We start from the raw sequence: 19,204 nt of genomic DNA on the forward strand, positions 1-19,204 counted from the left end.
TCATTTTGTAGGTTGTGTCCCTGTTGAATTGTATTGCATTATTGTGAAAAGTGTTTGTAATATTTAGTCTACCATCACTGATACAAATGTAGAGGACAATATGACTTTAACGTCTTTGCACTGGTTGTCGTTTTCTTTCAGAATCCATTTTTAAAATCTTGCTAATTTCGTACAAGGTTGATTCAGTTTTTAACACTGTCGCCTTTCATTGTGGACTTTGTACATTCTCAGTGTGTCTGTGTGGGTTTCTTTGGGTCTCTGGTATCTTCCCGCAGTCCAGACTCCAGGTTAAGCTCAAAGGGTGACTGAATTTTTGCTGGTGCTTGCTATATCATAATCTACCTTCTATTGCTTTTATCTATTTTTAATCTGTTGATACAGATCCAGTTTTATTTCTTTGTGTCTAAACATTGTTGTGTTCACTCCTTTTATGTCGTACTTATTATACTTATTAAATAATATATATATAATATATAATATAATATTTATTATACTTATTATATTATATGCAATATTATTATTTCCAAAGCTTGTCAAATGTACTAATTTCTGTTAACATTACAGCCTCTGATCGTTTTACCCTTGTATTCCTCTTTATATGAATAAATACTTTTCGTACATGTGTTTTAAACAGCATCTTCTAACCTGAGTGTCCTCAGACTTCTGAGTGATCACCATCAGTTATTGATATGTTAAAAAGGATCTTGATTGATATTGACAAATGCCACCAAAACACTTCTTATAGAGATGAAATACATGCAGATTATAACAGAATCCAACACAACAGATCATAACCCCAAAAATGACTCAACCTGAAAGTTCTCTAATTACAGATTGAAAACCACAAATGTGTCATAGATATTGGAGTTAAAACAGAAAACCACACTGTTTACAGTACATACTGAGTGTAAGGAGGAAGACACACCATCAATACCAAATGTACCAAACTGTATATTTAAAGGTCTTTTAAAAGAAGCAGGTTTACTGAGTCATCTGGATAACTTTGTTGAGTAAAACACCAGCAAAACTGAAACATGGACTCATGTAAAAAAAAAAAGGGTTTGTTCAAAGGATGACTCCAAGTTATCCTGATAACTCAGTTAACTTGAATCATGAACTAATAAATACTTTGTTAACACAGATGTTAGCTATTTATTTCCCTGAGAAGGGGAACTAAAGTGCTGTGTGCGCTATGTATGCTTTATTAATGTTGAGAAAATGTTAACTACAGATTACTTGTCAGGAGTGTGTGGTCAAAATCCTTACTGTCTATAAATGTATTTAAAACTGCTGATGATACATGATTACAACTATGTTATACAGTGTTTTCATTAATTGTTTATACGTCAGTTATGAATGCTTCATAATGAGGAGTTACAGGTTTGAATAATACTCACTCTAGTGCTGTGCAGACATGGCAGGATGTGTTTCAGAATAAACATGTTCTTTGTTTTTCTTTCACACAGGAACATACTGTTCAGACCCACAAACATGATTTCTGTGACTATTGCTAAGCATTTTACCTTTCACAAGTTCACACACGCATTTATACATTTTCATACAATAATTTCCCTCACAGATTTTCGTTTGGGGAAACAGGTTCAGTCTTCCTGAAATGTATAAAAAAGGGAAGAGTGCATCACAATGACTTCTGCAAAGCTTCAGAACACGGCAAGAGAGGAAAAGAGAAATTACGCTTTCGCATTTACACCCTTGACTGTTGTGATGAGGAAAGCTCATTCTGCTACTCTTGCCTGCGTTACCACAATAGGTCAGACATTTTGACCCAGTAAGCTATGACAGTGTGACAGTGAAGCAGCTAAAAATGGAATTCAACCATCGTTAATTCATGTATATACACTTGTGCTTCAAATATTGTGATGTGTCAAAAATGTCTTTTGTGAAGAAGGCCTATATTGTGTAGCATATGTTTAGTCCTCCAAGCCATGTACAAATTTACCTGCAGAAAAGGATTCTAAAACATAACTTCAAGTCTTCCTCTTGGGGTTGTGTTTTTGGTCCCACTTTTCTGTCTATTTACTTGTTTCATTTGTTGTTGTTAATATGACTCTTGATACAGAACGTTTCACTGACAAACAATGTAGTCATTTAGTTAGTTTGTCGTTTAGTAAGGAGGCCTTGTTGTGCCACATATAAATTACTGACAATGACACTGTCACTTATAATCTACTATAGATAAAGTAGAGAGTTGAAAAAGAGATTTTTAATCTCAGTGAGGTTTTCCTGGTTAAAGGACGGGTTGACAATTTTTCAAGTCAGTCTTAAAACAACAGTCAGGTGCCCAAATCTATATTAACACAGGTTTTGATCATTTTCCCTCAAAAGACACACACTCAAAAAAAAAAAAAAACACACAAGCCAAGCGTCCAAGTAGAACAAACACATGCTTCAAACACAATCAAACTAATCAAATGCACAGGAAAACAGGAAAGTTTATTCTGATTTTAAACACTGTTAATGTTGGACCACATTTAATCACATCTAGTAAGGTCTATGGGACCATAGAAACCAAAAGCTGCTTCACCACGTTTTGTTTTAACTCTCAGAACAACTAGAAGGCCTGAGTCAGAGGACCACATAGTTCTGATTGGTTCATATTGAATGAGCAGGTCATTGAGATACTGTGACTTGTGCCTGATAACCAGATATAGTTTATGCAGTTGCTCATTTCTTGTATTGATTATTCAACCACTAACATGTTAGCAAACAATTGCCTACACACACCCAGCAGACACAAAGAACATTAACATTATATTAGAGCCATGTTTTTGTATGTCTTATTATTGGGACTACATGTGGACCACAGTTTACCACATGTTTCAAGACTCCAAGAAACCTGAGCCCTGGGGGTTCACACCCAAAGTGTGAAGCTCCACCCATGGATCCACGCAAGAGCCTGCCTAAGACTCAGAAACTAAGTTTCCTTGTGCCAGCAGCTAACACACAAGTCTGCTGGCCAGTTTAACATGTACAGGAGTACAGCTTGCCGCTAACTCTACACAAAGGAGTGACCTGGGCCCTCTGCACGACTGGAGTGCTGTCTCCCCAGCAACACCTGCATATTTCAGCTTCAGAGCCAAAGCCTTCTCAGTCTGACTCACCCACGGATTCACCGGCTACAAAGCAGAACGCCACAAAGCATCTCTTCCTTCATGGACTGGTAACAACTGGGCATAGCCTAGCAACACAGTGAAGCATAGTACGGCTAAGCAAGAATGTTTAACTCAAACAATGTACTGTACGTGTATTGATTTGGTTAAAGTTATACATTGAACTGTTGTTGTGATGTCCTTGTTGCCTATAGTCAGGTTACTGCATAGCCACACCGCTAGGTTAATGTTAGCATGCTTAACACATGTTATGTCCAGTAACTAGGCCTTGCATGCAACTAACCTCATTTTAACCTGGCACCTTTAGCATACACCAATTGACCTTGAATAGAGAACCACACAGATAAGAGGTTAAAACCTAGTTTGGCGAACTTTGGTTCAGGCAGCACATGTGGTTCAAGACACCACATGGTCTGGCCTTTTATCTCTGTAGTTCCCTTTATCAGCCAAATTGTCCGCATGCCATGTGCTCAGTCACCAGGTGACTGCAGCCATCTTGCTATTGTCTTCCCTACACACACACACACACACTCACACTTGTATACAGGTACATTTAGCTAGATTAGTATTGTGTGTTGCTTTTACCCTTTTGTTAAATAAATGCTTTTGGATATACCTGTTGTCTGTTTTAATGTTGCACAATAATGAGTTTTGCCAACCCCTGCTCTGTAAAGAACTCCAAATCCTTCAACCTTAACTAGCTATTGATATGGTGATTTTGTTTATAGTTATTAAATTAATTATTAATCAAAGTCCCAAATTCATAGATTAGTACACTTTGAGACTGAATTGGCTATCATTTTCCCTGAGTCCAGGGTGGTGCCCCGTTATTATTGATTCTTATTAATAATTTTATTGATTTTAATAATTAACAATTATCTTTGATAATCATTAATTATTGCTGATAGCCAAACTTGTAGCCACAGCCCAACAATATGAATATTAGTCTAAAATTCACTCTCCTTTTAGAAAAATCAAATCTGGGTGTTTATCTGCAAAGTGTGTCACTGTTTTCACCATAGTTGATAACTTTCTCTGTCTGCCTTTAGTGCTGAGCAAGTAGAGTACAGACAACCAAAACAAAGTGAAATGAGAGGCTAAACAGAGATGGAGCTGAGTTGAACCGCAGAGTTCAGTGATAATTCTCTGCAGGTACTTTACTAAAAGTAACTTCTTTCAAACTACACTGAGTAATTTCATCCATTGTTACCAAAAATTATGAATTAATGAAGCGTTAATATTTATACACACTCAGTACAATAACAATTATTTTATATGAATTCACATGTTGGGATGTTATTAAAAAATAATAATAATACTATGCCAATAATTTAATAGTTTTTAATACATAAAACATAACATCAGTGAACACTGGAGTTTTTGCATATAAAACAGTTGCTTTTATCAAACTTGCTTTTGAAAATCACAAATGAACCTCTGTGTTATTAATACAGAAATAACTAATATTATCACTTTTTTATGAAATCTTGCTGCTGCTGATGGATAACCTTCTTAAGTTAAGACATCCACAGTACTACAAGTTACTGTCCATAGAGATTCACATTTTTTAATATATGTCTTAAAACAATATTCAGGTGCCCATATGTACAGTGAAAGTTTGTACTTACTGTAATCTTTCCTCCTGTTCATACTGGCCATTTAAAGATACCTTCCTAGCATGTTTCCAATGTACGTGATGGGGGACAAAATCCTTGTTCATCCAAAGATTAACTGAGGTTACTATGAGGCTTCAGTAGTCTGAGTTAATCAAATCATGTGGGTATCCTCCAAAGTTACAGTCATTTTTGTACAGATTTTCCTTTTATGTTTCCTCTGACAGTACACATGAACACATCATCAGTAATCAGTAACCTGGGCTCATCAGGTCTTTCAGGTCTTTCAACTATCAGACACCCTTACCAAGGCGACTCAGTTGAGGTTGATCAGGCCTCGGCTTGTGTTCAGGTGGTTCTCCCCTCCTAATCCAGAGCCACCTCGAGGCTCTTTCCTCTGCCTCTGCACTGTTCCTGATGGCTCTCCTCCTCTCCATTCCAGTAATGCCCAGTGCACTCAAGGCTTGCAGCCCTGCTTCCGGCAATCGATGACCTTCAGCTGCTTCATGAGGCCCACAGAAAGCTGTCAGTCCTGCACAGTTGCCAGGATACCTGCCGGCTTCATGGCTCCTGTGGTTCTTGGCTGCTGCTCTCCAGCCTTCACAAAGGTGATCTTCAGGGTGGTGGGACATACACCATAACCACCAAAAACCACTAACTTCCTGTCATGTCTGCACATCTGTAAACAGACTGATAAGAAACGATGTGTGGGTGCAAATCACATTTCTTTGCATTTCACATTGAGGCTCTTTGTCATATTGTGGAATGATAATAATTTAATCCACCCCACATTTCTTTACATTTTTACCTTGGAGCTTTTTCGGAGGATCATTTGTCTCTTTGGTCACGTTCACAAACCTTTTCTGGAGCTGCGCTTGTTCTTCAGCCAGATTGTTGTATCTGGTCTGTAGCTGATCCAGTACTTTCATCAGATTGCTGTAACTGATCTGTAAGTCATTTCTTTCTCTGGTCACGTTGTTGTAACTGTTGTGTAACAGGGCCATCTCCATTTTCCTCTCAGAGTTTCCCTTGGTGACTGTGTTTGGTGCATAAACAATAAATGAATAAACATCGTTAACCATCATCACTTCCAGCCCTTGAGCAGCATGTGAATTAAGTACTCACACAGGAAAACCAGAACTACACGTCCAGTCAGGAGGAGAAGACACAGCAGACCCAGAAACACTGAAGCACCTCTGCAGAAATGTTTCCTCTCATCTCCAGCGCCTGAATGTAGAAGGCAGAACTTGTGTTTGTTGCTCAGAGGGAAATCAAATACATCAGTCCTGGCCCAGTCATCTTAAACACCATTATCCATAATACTGAGTATGTGCCGATAGTAGTAGACCTGACGGTGTCTCATATAAATATCCATTGTGTCCTCTCTTGTCTGTTGTAGCCATTGCTATCTCCAAAGATTATGTTACACTTGAAGCACCTTGGGCTGGTACATTTTAATATCAAAAGCCTGCTCTACATTGATAAACTATCAGTCATATCCTGCCAGGACCTGTGAGAAGTGACCACAGAAGTCTGATGCCATTAGCATTGGGGCAGTAAGTCTTAAAGAGATTAAATAAAAATGATTTTCACTGTTAGTTTTCATCAGTTTTTTATTAAACCTTGCTGCTGCTGATGGATAACCTTCTGCAAGTAAGTTGAAATGTCCACACTACTACAAGTTACTGTCAATACCGGTTAACATTCTTTAATATCTGTCTTTAAACAATACTCAGGTGCCCATACAAACGGGTGACAAAGGAAAAACTGGTACAGCTCTGAATGTTTGACCCCTAAAGTGAGGGGATCTGGTGGCTCTGTTACACTGTGGGGGGCATTTTGCTAGCATGGTTTGGGTCCACTTGTCCCCTTAGAGGGACGTTGTTGTGAGTGATCACCTTCATTCTTTGATGAAACATTTCTATCCTGATGGGAGTGGTCTCATTCAAGATGACAATGCCCCAATTCACAGGACACAAGGGGTCACTGAATGGTTTGATATGTATGAAAATGATGTGAATCATATGTTATGGCCTTTGCAGTCACCAGATATCGACCTCGTTGAACACCTATGGGAGATTTTGGATTGACGTGTTAGACAGCGCTCGATTCAACTAGTTAGAGATAAAGTAAAAAGTGGATAAATAAAGTGAATTAACAGGCGTTTTGTTTGTAGTATAAAAAGAAAAGAAACTGGTTGATGATGAGACAGCATGCTGGCTTTGTGCTTTGAATTGTCACCTCCTCCCAGTTTTACTCACTGCAGTCAATCCAGGTTGATTAATGGTCCTACTTTATGGCTCATTGATTTCCTCTGTTTTCTTCCCTTTACTCAAATTTAATCTCAAGTTACTTCCTTATTTCTAAAAGCTACAGTATATTTATATAAATGCTAAAATACAGTTGGTGTTCTTGTGGGATAGGTCCAAGCAGAACAGAGTACATCTGGCAGCCAAACATTTTCTGTAGTGTAGTGAGACTGTGCAGTGATGTCTGACCTCAACAGAAAAGTTAGATTTCAGACAAGGGAGAAGAAGGACAGAAACACAGACTTCTGTGATAATACAGACAATGTGATGATTTATGAAAACTACCGGACAGAGGGCAGTCCAGCGCCACCGAAATTACAGGACGACGCTACTAAGGACCAACGGCAAAGTATCAATCTGTCTATCTGTCTGTCTCATATGTCATACATACTGTACATTGGATAACATAACTGTAAGATTAACTATTTGTTAACAGTATTTGTACCATTACATTTTATGTTAATGCATTTTGCTTTTCAATTATGAGTTACAACTAAAAAGTGGATATAAAAACCACAGTCTGGCCACAGGGCCATGACATTTTTAAACATGCATAAAAGTACACTAATGATTCATTTTTAATAAAGCAGAACTCCATAATATAACTACTTATTAAAGGATAGGTTCACATTTTTTCAAGCTGGTCTTAAAATAATAGTCAGGTAACCAATTGAACATTTGCACGTTTTTCTTGCTGTAATCATTCCTTGTTCATGCTGGCTATTATTCTCCTTATTCTGTGCAGTTTTCTTTAAGTTTATTTGAAGATAATATGAGGTTTCATTAATCAAGTCAATCAAGTCTTGTTGTTACAATTCTTCCACTGCAGCTTAACAGGAAAACACTGTCTGTTGAGACACAAAGAGGGAATTTTTTTCTAAAAACAAATGGTAAATGGTAAATGGACTGTACTTGTATAGCGCCTCTCTAGTCTTCCGACCACTCAAAGCGCTTTTTACACTACGAATCACATTCACCCATTCACACACATTCATACACTGAATGGGTACAGGGGCTACCATGCAAGGTCCCAACCTGCCCATCAGAGGAAGCTAACCATTCACACACATTCATACACTGATGGCACAGCCACACTGTAACTGTGGACGATATCAACTTTATTCGATTAAGTCAGAAAACTGAAGCCTCATATTATCTTATTATATAACTTTTAAATACTTTTTACTCAAGAAAGGACTGTGGATTTTGCCCCCCATCACTGACATTTTAGACACATTTGGAAGAGATCCTCTAATGGTCAGTATGAACAGGAGGAACAATTACAGCAAGAAAAACCTGCTTCAATGTTCATTTGGGCACCTGTAAATTGTGAGTCTATCCTTTAACTGCAAATCCTAAATTACAGTTGGGCTCAAATTCACTCAAATCAGCACAGGTCATTTGTTTCCACAGTCACTCCAGTCAATGAAAGTTCAAGAGAGAGAAACCTTCTCAGGGCTGCTGCAGTGTTTCTGGGGCTGCTGTGTCTTCTCCTCACTGCAGTCATTATCCTGCTGGTCCTATGTAAGTTTTCTAAATTCACCTAGACAACTATGATGCATTACATTACATATATGATGTGAGTGATAAATCCACAATAAATCTATGTTAATCCCTTGCTATGGCAGCCAGTCATGACAAAAGCAACTGGATCATGGAAAGAAATCAACTGACCAGCGAGCGAGACAAGCTGCAGAGCAGTTACAGTGACGTGAAAAGTCTCAATCACAACCTGACGCAAAAGACAAGCCAGTTAGAGAACGAGAACGTCCACTTACAGGCCGTTAATAACAACCTCACCAAAGAGAGAGATGAATTACAAAATCAAATTGGTGAGTGAAAATTCAATGATTTTCATTTCAACATTTTGAAAAATACACTTATTTTCTTGCCAAGAGTTAGATGAGGTTACTGATACTGCCTTCATGTCTGTATGGTAAATATGTAGCTGAAGCCAGTGACTCTAAAGTAAATTTAGTTACCTTTGGATATAGCCAGGTCAGCTACTTCCCTGTTTCCAGTGCCAAGCTAACCAGCTGCTGGCCATAGCTTCATATTGGCACTACAAATATGGAGCCTGTCCTCCCAAGAAAAACAACACAACAGGTCGTGATGTCAGTCCCCATAAACAACCTATAGTTACATTTGAGTGACAGAAGCCAACTAGCGACCGTGGTAATTATGACCCAGAGAAGTTGCGCAGTTCAGATAATGTTTATATAAAGTTACAACTTTCCAACACACAATGACTTTACTAGGAGCAAACAACGCATTTCGCCTGTAGCTTCTTCAGGTTCGCTCAGCAAAATGAGTACTCACAGGTATGATAACTACATCTGGGTCACAAGACTAATTATCACAGTCTTCACTTTTTTCAAAGTATTAAGGTATATAAGTATATAAGGTGAGCATTTTACAAAGAACATGACAATAATATTACACATTACATTTTTCAAAATATATGGCATGGCTAATATTACACATAGTTGCAATAATTCCACCATTTTACATCCGCAGTGGCAGATTTAGAAAATTTTACGTGGGGTGGCAATGGGGTAGCAAGAGGTTTTGGCAGGGTGGCATGGGACGGGGGTCCCGATGGAAATATATACTTCTTCTGCAGGTAATAGCCAATAACTACTGAGTGTATTATTGGGGGAGTATTACGCCAGGCGATCGATTCTCATTTGATTGAATGCAGCGGGCGCCATCTCTGAGTCTGGTATCCAGTTCAAGACTGCTGTTTGTTTCCTTTTTCCAACCGCAAGTCAAGACTGTTTATTAAAAACAACGCAACTATGATCGTCCCCTAACCTTAACCTTTTCTTTAAGGAAATCTGATCACAGAACAGCAGCTCTGAACTTTAGAACAAAGAATCTGGGACAAAAGTCAGATATTAACAGACGGTATAAATCTTTATCAGTTTGGTCATAATTGATGTGCGTTTTATTCCAACAAGGAAATAAAAAGTGGTGAGATGGCATTCATGCAGTCTAATGCTTCTCTGTGATCTGTGCAAAACGGGACAAATAAATTGTTTGTGGATAAGATAAAGATAAAATTCTATCCACAGCCGTCCCTACAGCTGGCTAGTGGCTACAGTCTGATTATGGGAGGATGAGAAAATCACAGTTCAAATACATTCACTATAAGCCTGTTTTACCAATGTTTTGTGATTAATATTTTTATGGTACACAGTGCGTTTTTTTACTGAATATTGTAATGATAACAGTCCCAAATTATGTGAAAAGTTTTTAGTCAAATAACATCAAATTTTCTTGAGAGTGGACCCCCGAACCCCCTGGCCAAAACCCCTGTGGGCTTTTGACCTGGTTAAATTATTTGACTGCTGATTAGTTAATCATCTGGATAGGATCATAAAACAACAACAATCATATCAGCAAAATGGGGCAGAACAATAAAAACTAGAAAATGCAGTTTCCGTAGAAATTGCGTGTGATTGCTGAAAGTGAATTTAGATTGCATAACTGCAAGCTGAAGAGTATTGAAAAATCTACCAAGATTAAAATCAGCAATGGGTGGAATTGAACCTACACCCTCATGTTTGTAAGACAGACATGCCATGAACTGAGCTAATATGTCACACAGTAATGTCAGGCCAGATTTTGGTGTTTAGTTTGTCAATTGCATGAAATTGCCAAAAAAGCAGTTCAGCTCAGCTCAACAGATTGACATCACCTGGACTCCTTCATCGCTACTGAGTTCTGCCCTAAGCAGGACTCGAACTCATAACCTTTGGATCTAAAAGGAGTTCAGAAATGACATGATCTTAAACCACTGGACGACTCAGACACGCTGTGTATGGTAAGCTAGACAGGAATTGAATTCTGGTACAGGATAAAGATGTGACGCAACTTTGTACATGAGAGCAATATTATGAGGAGCATGGCAGTGAGCAGGTATAGAACACACAACCTTGTTATCTAAGTGGTAGCTGATCATGAGAACAGTACTCTAAACCACTGAGCCAACAGTCACTCACAAAAATGAGGGGAAAAAATCTCCATTTTGATGAGGAAAATGTATTTGTCTCAAACAAGAGCTTGAAGCCCAGAGATTTGTACATCATTAGTGAAAGCAAGACTAGTTTAACATGAGAATGAAGGATATGTGTAAGAAGTGTTTGAAGGAAGAGAGAATCTGTAAGTTTAAGAAACTGCAGTGAGAGGAGACACACATCCTGCAGACTGTATTGCAGTCAGTGAGAACATGACAGTGACTCTCTATCAATTAAGGTTCAGATCTCAAAAACTGTAAGTCCTATGTGAAATGTATTTACATTTTGAGAGAGAGGAGGCTTGTGGCAACATACTGAAGCAAGATATGTGCTTGAGGAGTTAAAATTGTGGGAGTGACAGCAGTTTAGAAAAACATTTCCGATCTAAAATGATCTGTGCTCTCCTCTGTGCCTGATCACATGACACACTGGTGAGACCTGAAAAAGTCTGAAAAACCCCTGACTTTGGGTTTAAATTGCTGAAAAACTACAAAAGATATCACTGAACAATCTGATAACTTTGAAAGTTCAAAGTTTTGTGAACATTTTACAGTTTGAATGGCGTCTGTACGATAAGGGACTTCCAAGCAGTTGAGTGTCAAAGTGACCAAGGTTCCAACTCAGTTGGATGGTTCGTCCCATAGACTGCCATTATAAATTTTAATGTTTTAAAAAGTTAGGCTGGAATTGAACCTACACCTTCATGTTTGTAAGAAAGACATGCTATGCACTGAGCTAACATGTCACACAGTAATATCAGGCCAGATTCTGATATTTAGCCTGTCAATTGCATGAAATTGACAAAAAAGCAGTTCAGCTCAGCAAGCAGATTGACATCACCTGGACTCCTTCATCTCTACTGAGTTCTGCCCTAAGCAGGGCTCGAACTCACAACCTTTGGATCTAAAAGGAGTTCAGAAATGCCATGAAATTGGACCACTGAACTACTCACACATGCTATGTAGTACAGGAAAAGATGTCTTTAACAAGCATATCAATCCACATTTTAGGTAATAATGTTAAGGTGCGCTAGAGTGGAATTGAATTATGGTACAGGATAAAGATGTGAAGCAACTTTGTACATGAGAGCAATATTATGAGGAGCATGGCAGTGAGCAGGTATAGAACACACAACCTTGTCATCTAAGTGGTAACTGATCATGAGAACAGTACTCTAAACCACTGAGCCAACAGACATTCACAAAAATGAGAGGAAAAAATCTCCATTTTGACAATGACAATGTATTTCTTCCGAGCAGTTGAGTGTCAAAGTGACCAAGGTTCCAACTCAGTTGGATGGTTCGTCCCATAGACTGCCATTATAAACTTTAATGTTTTAAAAAGTTATATAAAATCACTGAAACATGTTACGTTTCAGAAAAATACAAGCACACATCTGCTGAATGAGTTGCACAGATCGACAGTTGACAGATTGACAAATGGTTTTTATAGCACAAAGTATGCAGCAGTTGAAACGCGGCAAAAAAATGTACAGAAGACAGAATAAGAATAAAGAGTGAGAAGAACAATGTGTGATTGTTTTCAGCAATCACACCATTGGGTTAGAGTAACAACACTTTGATAGTTAGTAAATTATATACAGGATACAGCCACTTTATTATCCAATCTGTCTTTTTCTTGGCTTTCTTTGCTGATTATTGAGATATTTAGACTCTTGCTTTTATCAACAGTTCACATCATCTCTTTATTTGTGGACGTGCTTTGATGCTGTTACATGACAGCTTCATATTACTCTTTCTGCTCTCAGATAACAAGACACTGGACTTTGAGGCCAGCTTTAAAACCCTCACTGAGGAGAGAGATGAGCTGAAGAAGAAGCTGCCTGACTTTGGTAAGTGTGAAAATTAAACTGCACTAAGCAATCACAAAAAGTTTTGCAGTCCATTTGTCACACTTGACAACATAAGCGGCAGAGACGATTGATATGCGGCCATGTTATGTGATGTTGTCCTAGCTGACTACTCGTGCTCTGGAAACAATGTCAGTATTATGTGTTGTGTGATGTAAAGGGAAAAAATCTGATTTGATTGATAAAAAAATCATTTGACTCATCATCATCTAGTGTGAAAGTGGTGTGAATCTTATTTTGAATGATTGACAACTATTTGTATTATTTATATGGTAAAAATCCTAATATTGACTGTTAATGTTAAAAAAATAAACCAATGTCATTAGTAATGATGGACTGTTGTCTATTTATTGGGATATAGCTGATAAACAAGTGACAATAATATACATTTGAACTGATTGATTATCTTCAAATCTGTTATTAACTGATCATGTAATCATTGTTTATTTAGGGTGTTACATATTTGTCAAAGTTAGATGTTAAAGGACGGGTTCACAGTTTTTCAAGTCTCTCTTAAAACAACAGCCAGGAACCCAAATGAACATTGAAGCAGGTTTTGCTCGCTGTAATCATTCCTCCTGTTCATACTGACTATTAGAAGATCCCCTCCAAACGTGTTTACAGTGTAAGTGATGGGGACAAAATCCACAGTCCTTGTTTGAGCAAAGATGTATTTAAAAGTGTATCTGAAGATAATATGATGCTTCAGTCACCTGAGTTAGTCAAATGAAGCAGATATCTTCCACAGTTTCAGTCTTTTTTAATTAAAAGTTTCCCTCTTTGGGTCTCGATGGACAGTGTTTTCCTGTTCAACTGCAGCGGAAGGATCTTAACAAAAAGAGGGAACTTGGCACTGAAAAAACGGTAAATTTGAAAGATTTTGACTTGATTTGACTAATTTGTGCAGCTGCAGCCTCATATCATACATTTTTAAATAAAGATCCTCATGGAAGGAGGACTGTGGATGTTGTCCCCATCACTTACATTGAAAGTGCATTATGAAGAGATCTCTTAATTGCCCATATGAACAGGAGGAATGATTACAGCAAGAAAAACATGTTTCAATGTTCATTCTGACACCTGACTATTGTTTTAGGACAGACTTGAAAAGTTAAGAACTTATCTTTTTTTGTTATGACTCTGTAGATTTCTACTACTGTATAAAACATTTATAACACTTTGACTTCAAGCCTGTAATATATCATCTTTCTGTTCTTGCATAGATTTCTTTATTATCCCTGTTTGCATATTTTCTAATATTATAAATCAGTTTTGATACCTCAGTGGAAATGTATTTGTTAATTCTCGTTACTGGCGTATTAAGGATTTGTTTTGTTTTGGTTTTTTTGCTCACAGTTCACTACTCCCAACAAGGATGGAAGTATATCAACGGTAGTTTCTATTATATTTCTTCGAACATGAAAACCTGGAATGAGAGTAGAACTGACTGTCTGCAAAGAGGGGCGGACCTAGTGGTTGTCAACAGCGAAGAAGAACAGGTCTGTGTCTGTGTGTGTGTGTGTGTGTGTGTGTACTAATGGATGAATCAGTGTTTATCACAGACACAGAAAGAATGAAATACTGATTGAATGCAAGTTCATCAAGGTACAGGATGACGGAAATTGGTTAAATATTTATTGATTATTGTATGTTTCTCTTTAAAAACAAGGAATTCATAAATCGATACCAAGAGAGGATATGGATTGGACTGGCTGACAGCGAGAGAGAGGGGACGTGGAAATGGGTGGATGGGACTCCACTGACAACAAGGTTCACACATTAATATTTATTCAAACTAAATCAATCTTTGTAGTGAAACTAAAGCCTCTTTCAAATCACAATAGCAGCTGAGTAGACTTTAGATTTTTATAAGCTGACTACATTATCAACAGTTTTTAGGGAAATATTTTTGATTTGTCATCGTTTTAAGTTTAACTTGGCCACATTCTGTGTGTTGCTGTTCATTAAATGTTTGATGGTTTGTGTTCTTTATTAAAACCTCATTTCCTTTGGGTTTGTTTTCAGCTTCTGGCACTCTGGGGAGCCTAACAATTATTTAGGACAAAATGAAGACTGTGTAGAAACAAGGTTCGACAATGAGGAAAACGGCTGGAATGATTCAATATGTGGACAAAGAAACTTCTGGATGTGTGAAAAGAAAATGTTTCTCTAACTCAGCTTACATACCACCATGGCATCTATTACTATATATAACTACTGTATGTTTAAGACATGAAGATAAAATTCATTTACCACTTTCAGCTAAAGACAGCACTGAAACATGATCATTGCTAAGCTGCAGGCAAAGTGGCATTAGACACAAATATCTAACTTGGTTTAGAAAATGATAGACTGTAATGTATCCATACTTTGATTAATTTCTAATACATGTTATCGCTAAATAAAAGTGTTTTGTCGTCATCATAAGAATGGGACAGACAGCGCAGAGTCTCACCAGGTTAAACTTCATTCTGTCACCTCCCACACTGCACTATATCTTAAAGGATAGGTCCACAATTTTTAAAATCTCTTTTCTTTTTTTCAATTTTGATAAAGAGAAGAAAGAATATGTGTACATGTGAAACATATGTGCTTAGTCTCACATATATAAACTTAAAAGAATTGAACCAGTTTATTATCCAAACTGGAAGGCCTGAAAGTATAATTAATATAATAATAATATTATAATTCTTGACCTTTTCTCTTTCCATAAATATAGTGAGATTATGCAATGAAGTTTCTCCAACAAAAGGCGGATAAAAAAGCATTGAACTAAAGAAATTTATCCTGAGAAGATGTTCCATGTTATAATCGATTTTCTACCAGAAAAAGATATTGATACATTTCTCCATCTCACTCAATCTGACTCTATAGATTAAAAAAGAGAATTAAAAATAATTATTTCAGATGGGAAACCAACCACCAATTTTTCAAGCCTATCTTAAAACAGTAGTCAGGTGTGTGTGTGTGGCTACGTTGAAACAGTTTTTACTTGCCGTCATCCTCCTGTCCTCCTGTCTGTAACGGCCCCAAGGAGATCTCTTCCTAATGTGATTTCAATGTAAGAAAATAGGGGACAAAATCCACAAAATCCTGTGTAATCTGCAGCAAGTGAGTATCTTCCAAAGTTACAATCTTTTAGTACGACATTCTTTCTTTGTGTTACTGTCCCTAAACTGCAGATTAGCAAAGGATCAGTGGCTCATATTAACTTCAGCTGAATTTAAGAATGAATTTTTACAAAGTACGAGGACGTGTGGATTTTGTCTCCCATTGCTTACATTGGAAATGTGTCAAGAAGGGATCTTTTCACAGTCAGTGCGGACAGGAGGAAACTTGTTTCCATTGTGGTCCCTGATGTAAAGACAGTATTGATGCAGGAGTCCATGTGCCATAAAATCCAGGAACCACGATCATGGCTAAAAGTGTATTAGGTCCACCTAGAGCTGAAACTTATACAGTAATACAGCAGCCCAGCAACAAATCCACCCTTCATGAAGGTTATAATGTTTAGTTTGTGTTGAAGCTGTTTTTGAGAGGTGTTGACTCAACGTCATGGTCATTTTGTAGGTTGTGTCCCTGTTGAATTGTATTGCATTATTGTGAAAAGTGTTTGTAATATTTAGTCTACCATCACTGATACAAATGTAGAGGACAATGTGACTTTAACTTCTTTGCACTGGTTGTTGTTTTCTTTCAGAATCCATTTTTAAAATCTTGCTAATTTCGTACAAGGTTGATTCAGTTTTAAACACTGTCGTCTTTCATTGTGGACTTTGTACATTCTCAGTGTGTCTGTGTGGGTTTCTTTGGGTCTCTGGTATCTTCCCACAGTCCAGACTCCAGGTTAAGCTCAAAGGGTGACTGAATTTTTGCTGGTGCTTGCTATCTCATAATCTACCTTCTATTGCTTTTATCTATTTTTAATCTGTTGATACAGATCCAGTTTTATTTCTTTGTGTCTAAACATTGTTGTGTTCACTCCTTTTATGTGGTACTTATTATACTTATTATATAATATATATATACTATAATACTTATTATATATTATACTTATTATATTATATGTAATATTATTATTTCCAAAGCTTGTCAAATGTACTAATTTCTGTTAACATTACAGCCTCTATGATCGTTTTACCCTTGTATTCCTCTTTATATGAATAAATACTTTTCCTACATGTGTTTTAAACAACCGCATCTTCTAACCTGAGTGTCCTCAGACTTCTGGGTGATCACCATCAGTTATTGATATGTTAAAAAGGATCTTGATTGATATTGACAAATGCCACCAAAACACTTTTTATAGAGATGAAATACATGCAGATTATAACAGAATCCAACAAAACAGATCATAACCCCAAAAATGAGCCAACCTGAAAGTTCTCTAATTACAGACTGAAAACCACAAATGTGTCATAGATATTGGAGATAAAACAGAAAACCACACTGTTTACAGTACATACTGAGTGTAAGGAGGAAGACACACCATCAATACCAAATGTACCAAACTGTATATTTAAAGGTCTTTTAAAAGAAGCAGGTTTACTGAGTCATCTGGATAACTTTGTTGAGTAAAACACCAGCAAAACTGAAACATGGACTCATGTAAAAAAAAGGGTTTGTTCAAAGGATGACTCCAAGTTATCCTGATAACTCAGTTAACTTGAATCATGAACTAATAAATACTTTGTTAACACGGATGTTAGCTATTTATTTCCCTGAGAAGGGGAACTAAAGTACTGTGTGCGCTATGTATGCTTTATTAATGTTGAGAAAATGTTAACTACAGATTACTTGTCAGGAGTGTGTGGTCAAAATCCTTACTGTCTATAAATGTATTTAAAACTGCTGATGATGCATGATTACAACTATGTTATACAGTGTTTTCATTAATTGTTTATACGCCTGCAGAAAAGGATTCTAAAACATAACTATCTTCAGGTCTTCCTCTTGGGGTTGTGTTTTTGGTCCCATTTTTCTGTCTATTTACTTGTTTCATTTATTGTCGTTTATACAAATCTGGATGCAGAACCTCTCTCAATAACTGGTAGCCAATGGAGAGATGTAAGATCAGGTGTTATGTGGTCAAATTTGTTCTTTCTGGTTCTTTCTGGCAGCAGCGTTTTCAATGAGCTGTAGGCTGCTCACAGTCTTTCTGAGTTGATCAATGAGGAGAGCATTAAAATACTCCAACCGACAAGAAACAAATGCATCTAGAGGTCTTTCTGCATCTGCCTGAGATAAGAAGCCTCTTACTCTGGATATATTTTCTAAATGATAAAATGCTTTTTAATGCGTTTTGTGACGATTGCAACATGGCTCTGGGATGTTAGGTCTTAGTCAACAATGACACCCGGATTTCTGACCTGTGTGGTATTTCAGCAAGAGAAAAAGGGGCTGGTAGAGAACATACTTCCTTCTGCAGGGGCTAGACGTTTTGTATAAGTTGAAGTCTTTGGATGTTTTGCCTACTTAGACCTGAATAAAGTGTGTTGTAGTAATAAAAGCATGGATGACCTTTTCTAGATCTGCAAATGAGAGGAATCTCCTAATCTTAGTTAAATGTCTCAGTTGGAAATCATTGTGATATCAATACTCTAAACCCCTTTTTCATTTTTTAGTCTTGTTATAACAATATTACTGTGCCCTGTAATTATTAAGTAGGGTCGTTTTTACTGACTCTAGTTTATTGGGTTATTGTTGTTATTTAACTACCAAATCAGAAAGTCACAGTTTTATGGATCATGGCACACGCTGTGTATGTGTGCAACAACTGAACAACCAGACAGATTTATTTCTCTCAGTGGAAAAATGTTTCCAAAAAAAAAGTACCTTCTCACACATTTTCATCAGGGACAAGCTAAAGATTCGTAGACCTAAATATTGTTATAAGATAAATATTCAATATTGAAAAACTCACACCTGACCATAACTGGGTTTTGTCAAGACAAAATTTGCCCTTATCTCAGCCTCACCTCAGAGGGCTTACTTATTGTTTCTCGTCTCTGTTTTGGATAAACTACAACTGTATATGTTGTGTGGTGTCTCTGGTCACTTAAAATCTAACATCAAAGGTCACTGATGATCAGACAGATTTAGGAACAACCAAACGCCCAAATGGTAATTGTCTTTGACTTCCTAATTTTCTGCTCTTCCCTTTTTTTTTACACAGCCATCAGTGTGTGTGTCCAGCCTCTTCCAGAAAACAGACACAACCACTATATCGAGATAAAAAACAAACAGAAGTGAAATGAATTGT

At 37.2% G+C, this 19,204-nt stretch overlaps 1 protein-coding gene across 1 annotated transcript; it reads left to right on the plus strand.

Annotated features, from left to right (window-relative positions):
* The first annotated feature begins 12,745 nt into the window (after window positions 1-12,745).
* On the plus strand, window positions 12,746-15,591 carry LOC121911494 (CD209 antigen-like protein E). The gene is made up of 4 exons (XM_042433031.1): window positions 12,746-12,924; window positions 14,299-14,441; window positions 14,612-14,712; window positions 14,968-15,591. Exons 1-4 carry the CDS (start codon window positions 12,798-12,800, stop codon window positions 15,113-15,115), a joined length of 519 nt encoding a protein of 172 aa, XP_042288965.1. The 5' UTR covers window positions 12,746-12,797; the 3' UTR covers window positions 15,116-15,591.
* Window positions 15,592-19,204: the final 3,613 nt, after the last annotated feature.

This window comes from Thunnus maccoyii, chromosome 2 (assembly GCF_910596095.1).
Source record: "Thunnus maccoyii chromosome 2, fThuMac1.1, whole genome shotgun sequence".
In the NCBI taxonomy this organism is placed as follows: domain Eukaryota; kingdom Metazoa; phylum Chordata; class Actinopteri; order Scombriformes; family Scombridae; genus Thunnus; species Thunnus maccoyii.

What these genes read in the sequence shown, in the direction of transcription:
- LOC121911494 (XM_042433031.1), top strand. Translation starts at nt 12,798, where the DNA reads ATGCTGTTACATGACAGCTTCATATTACTCTTTCTGCTCTCAGATAAC. An exon ending in TCAACAGCGAAGAAGAACAG is followed by an intron (nt 14,442 to 14,611) that starts GTCTGTGTCTGT and finishes TTTAAAAACAAG; the next exon opens with GAATTCATAAATCGATACCA. An exon ending in GGGACTCCACTGACAACAAG is followed by an intron (nt 14,713 to 14,967) that starts GTTCACACATTA and finishes GTTTGTTTTCAG; the next exon opens with CTTCTGGCACTCTGGGGAGC.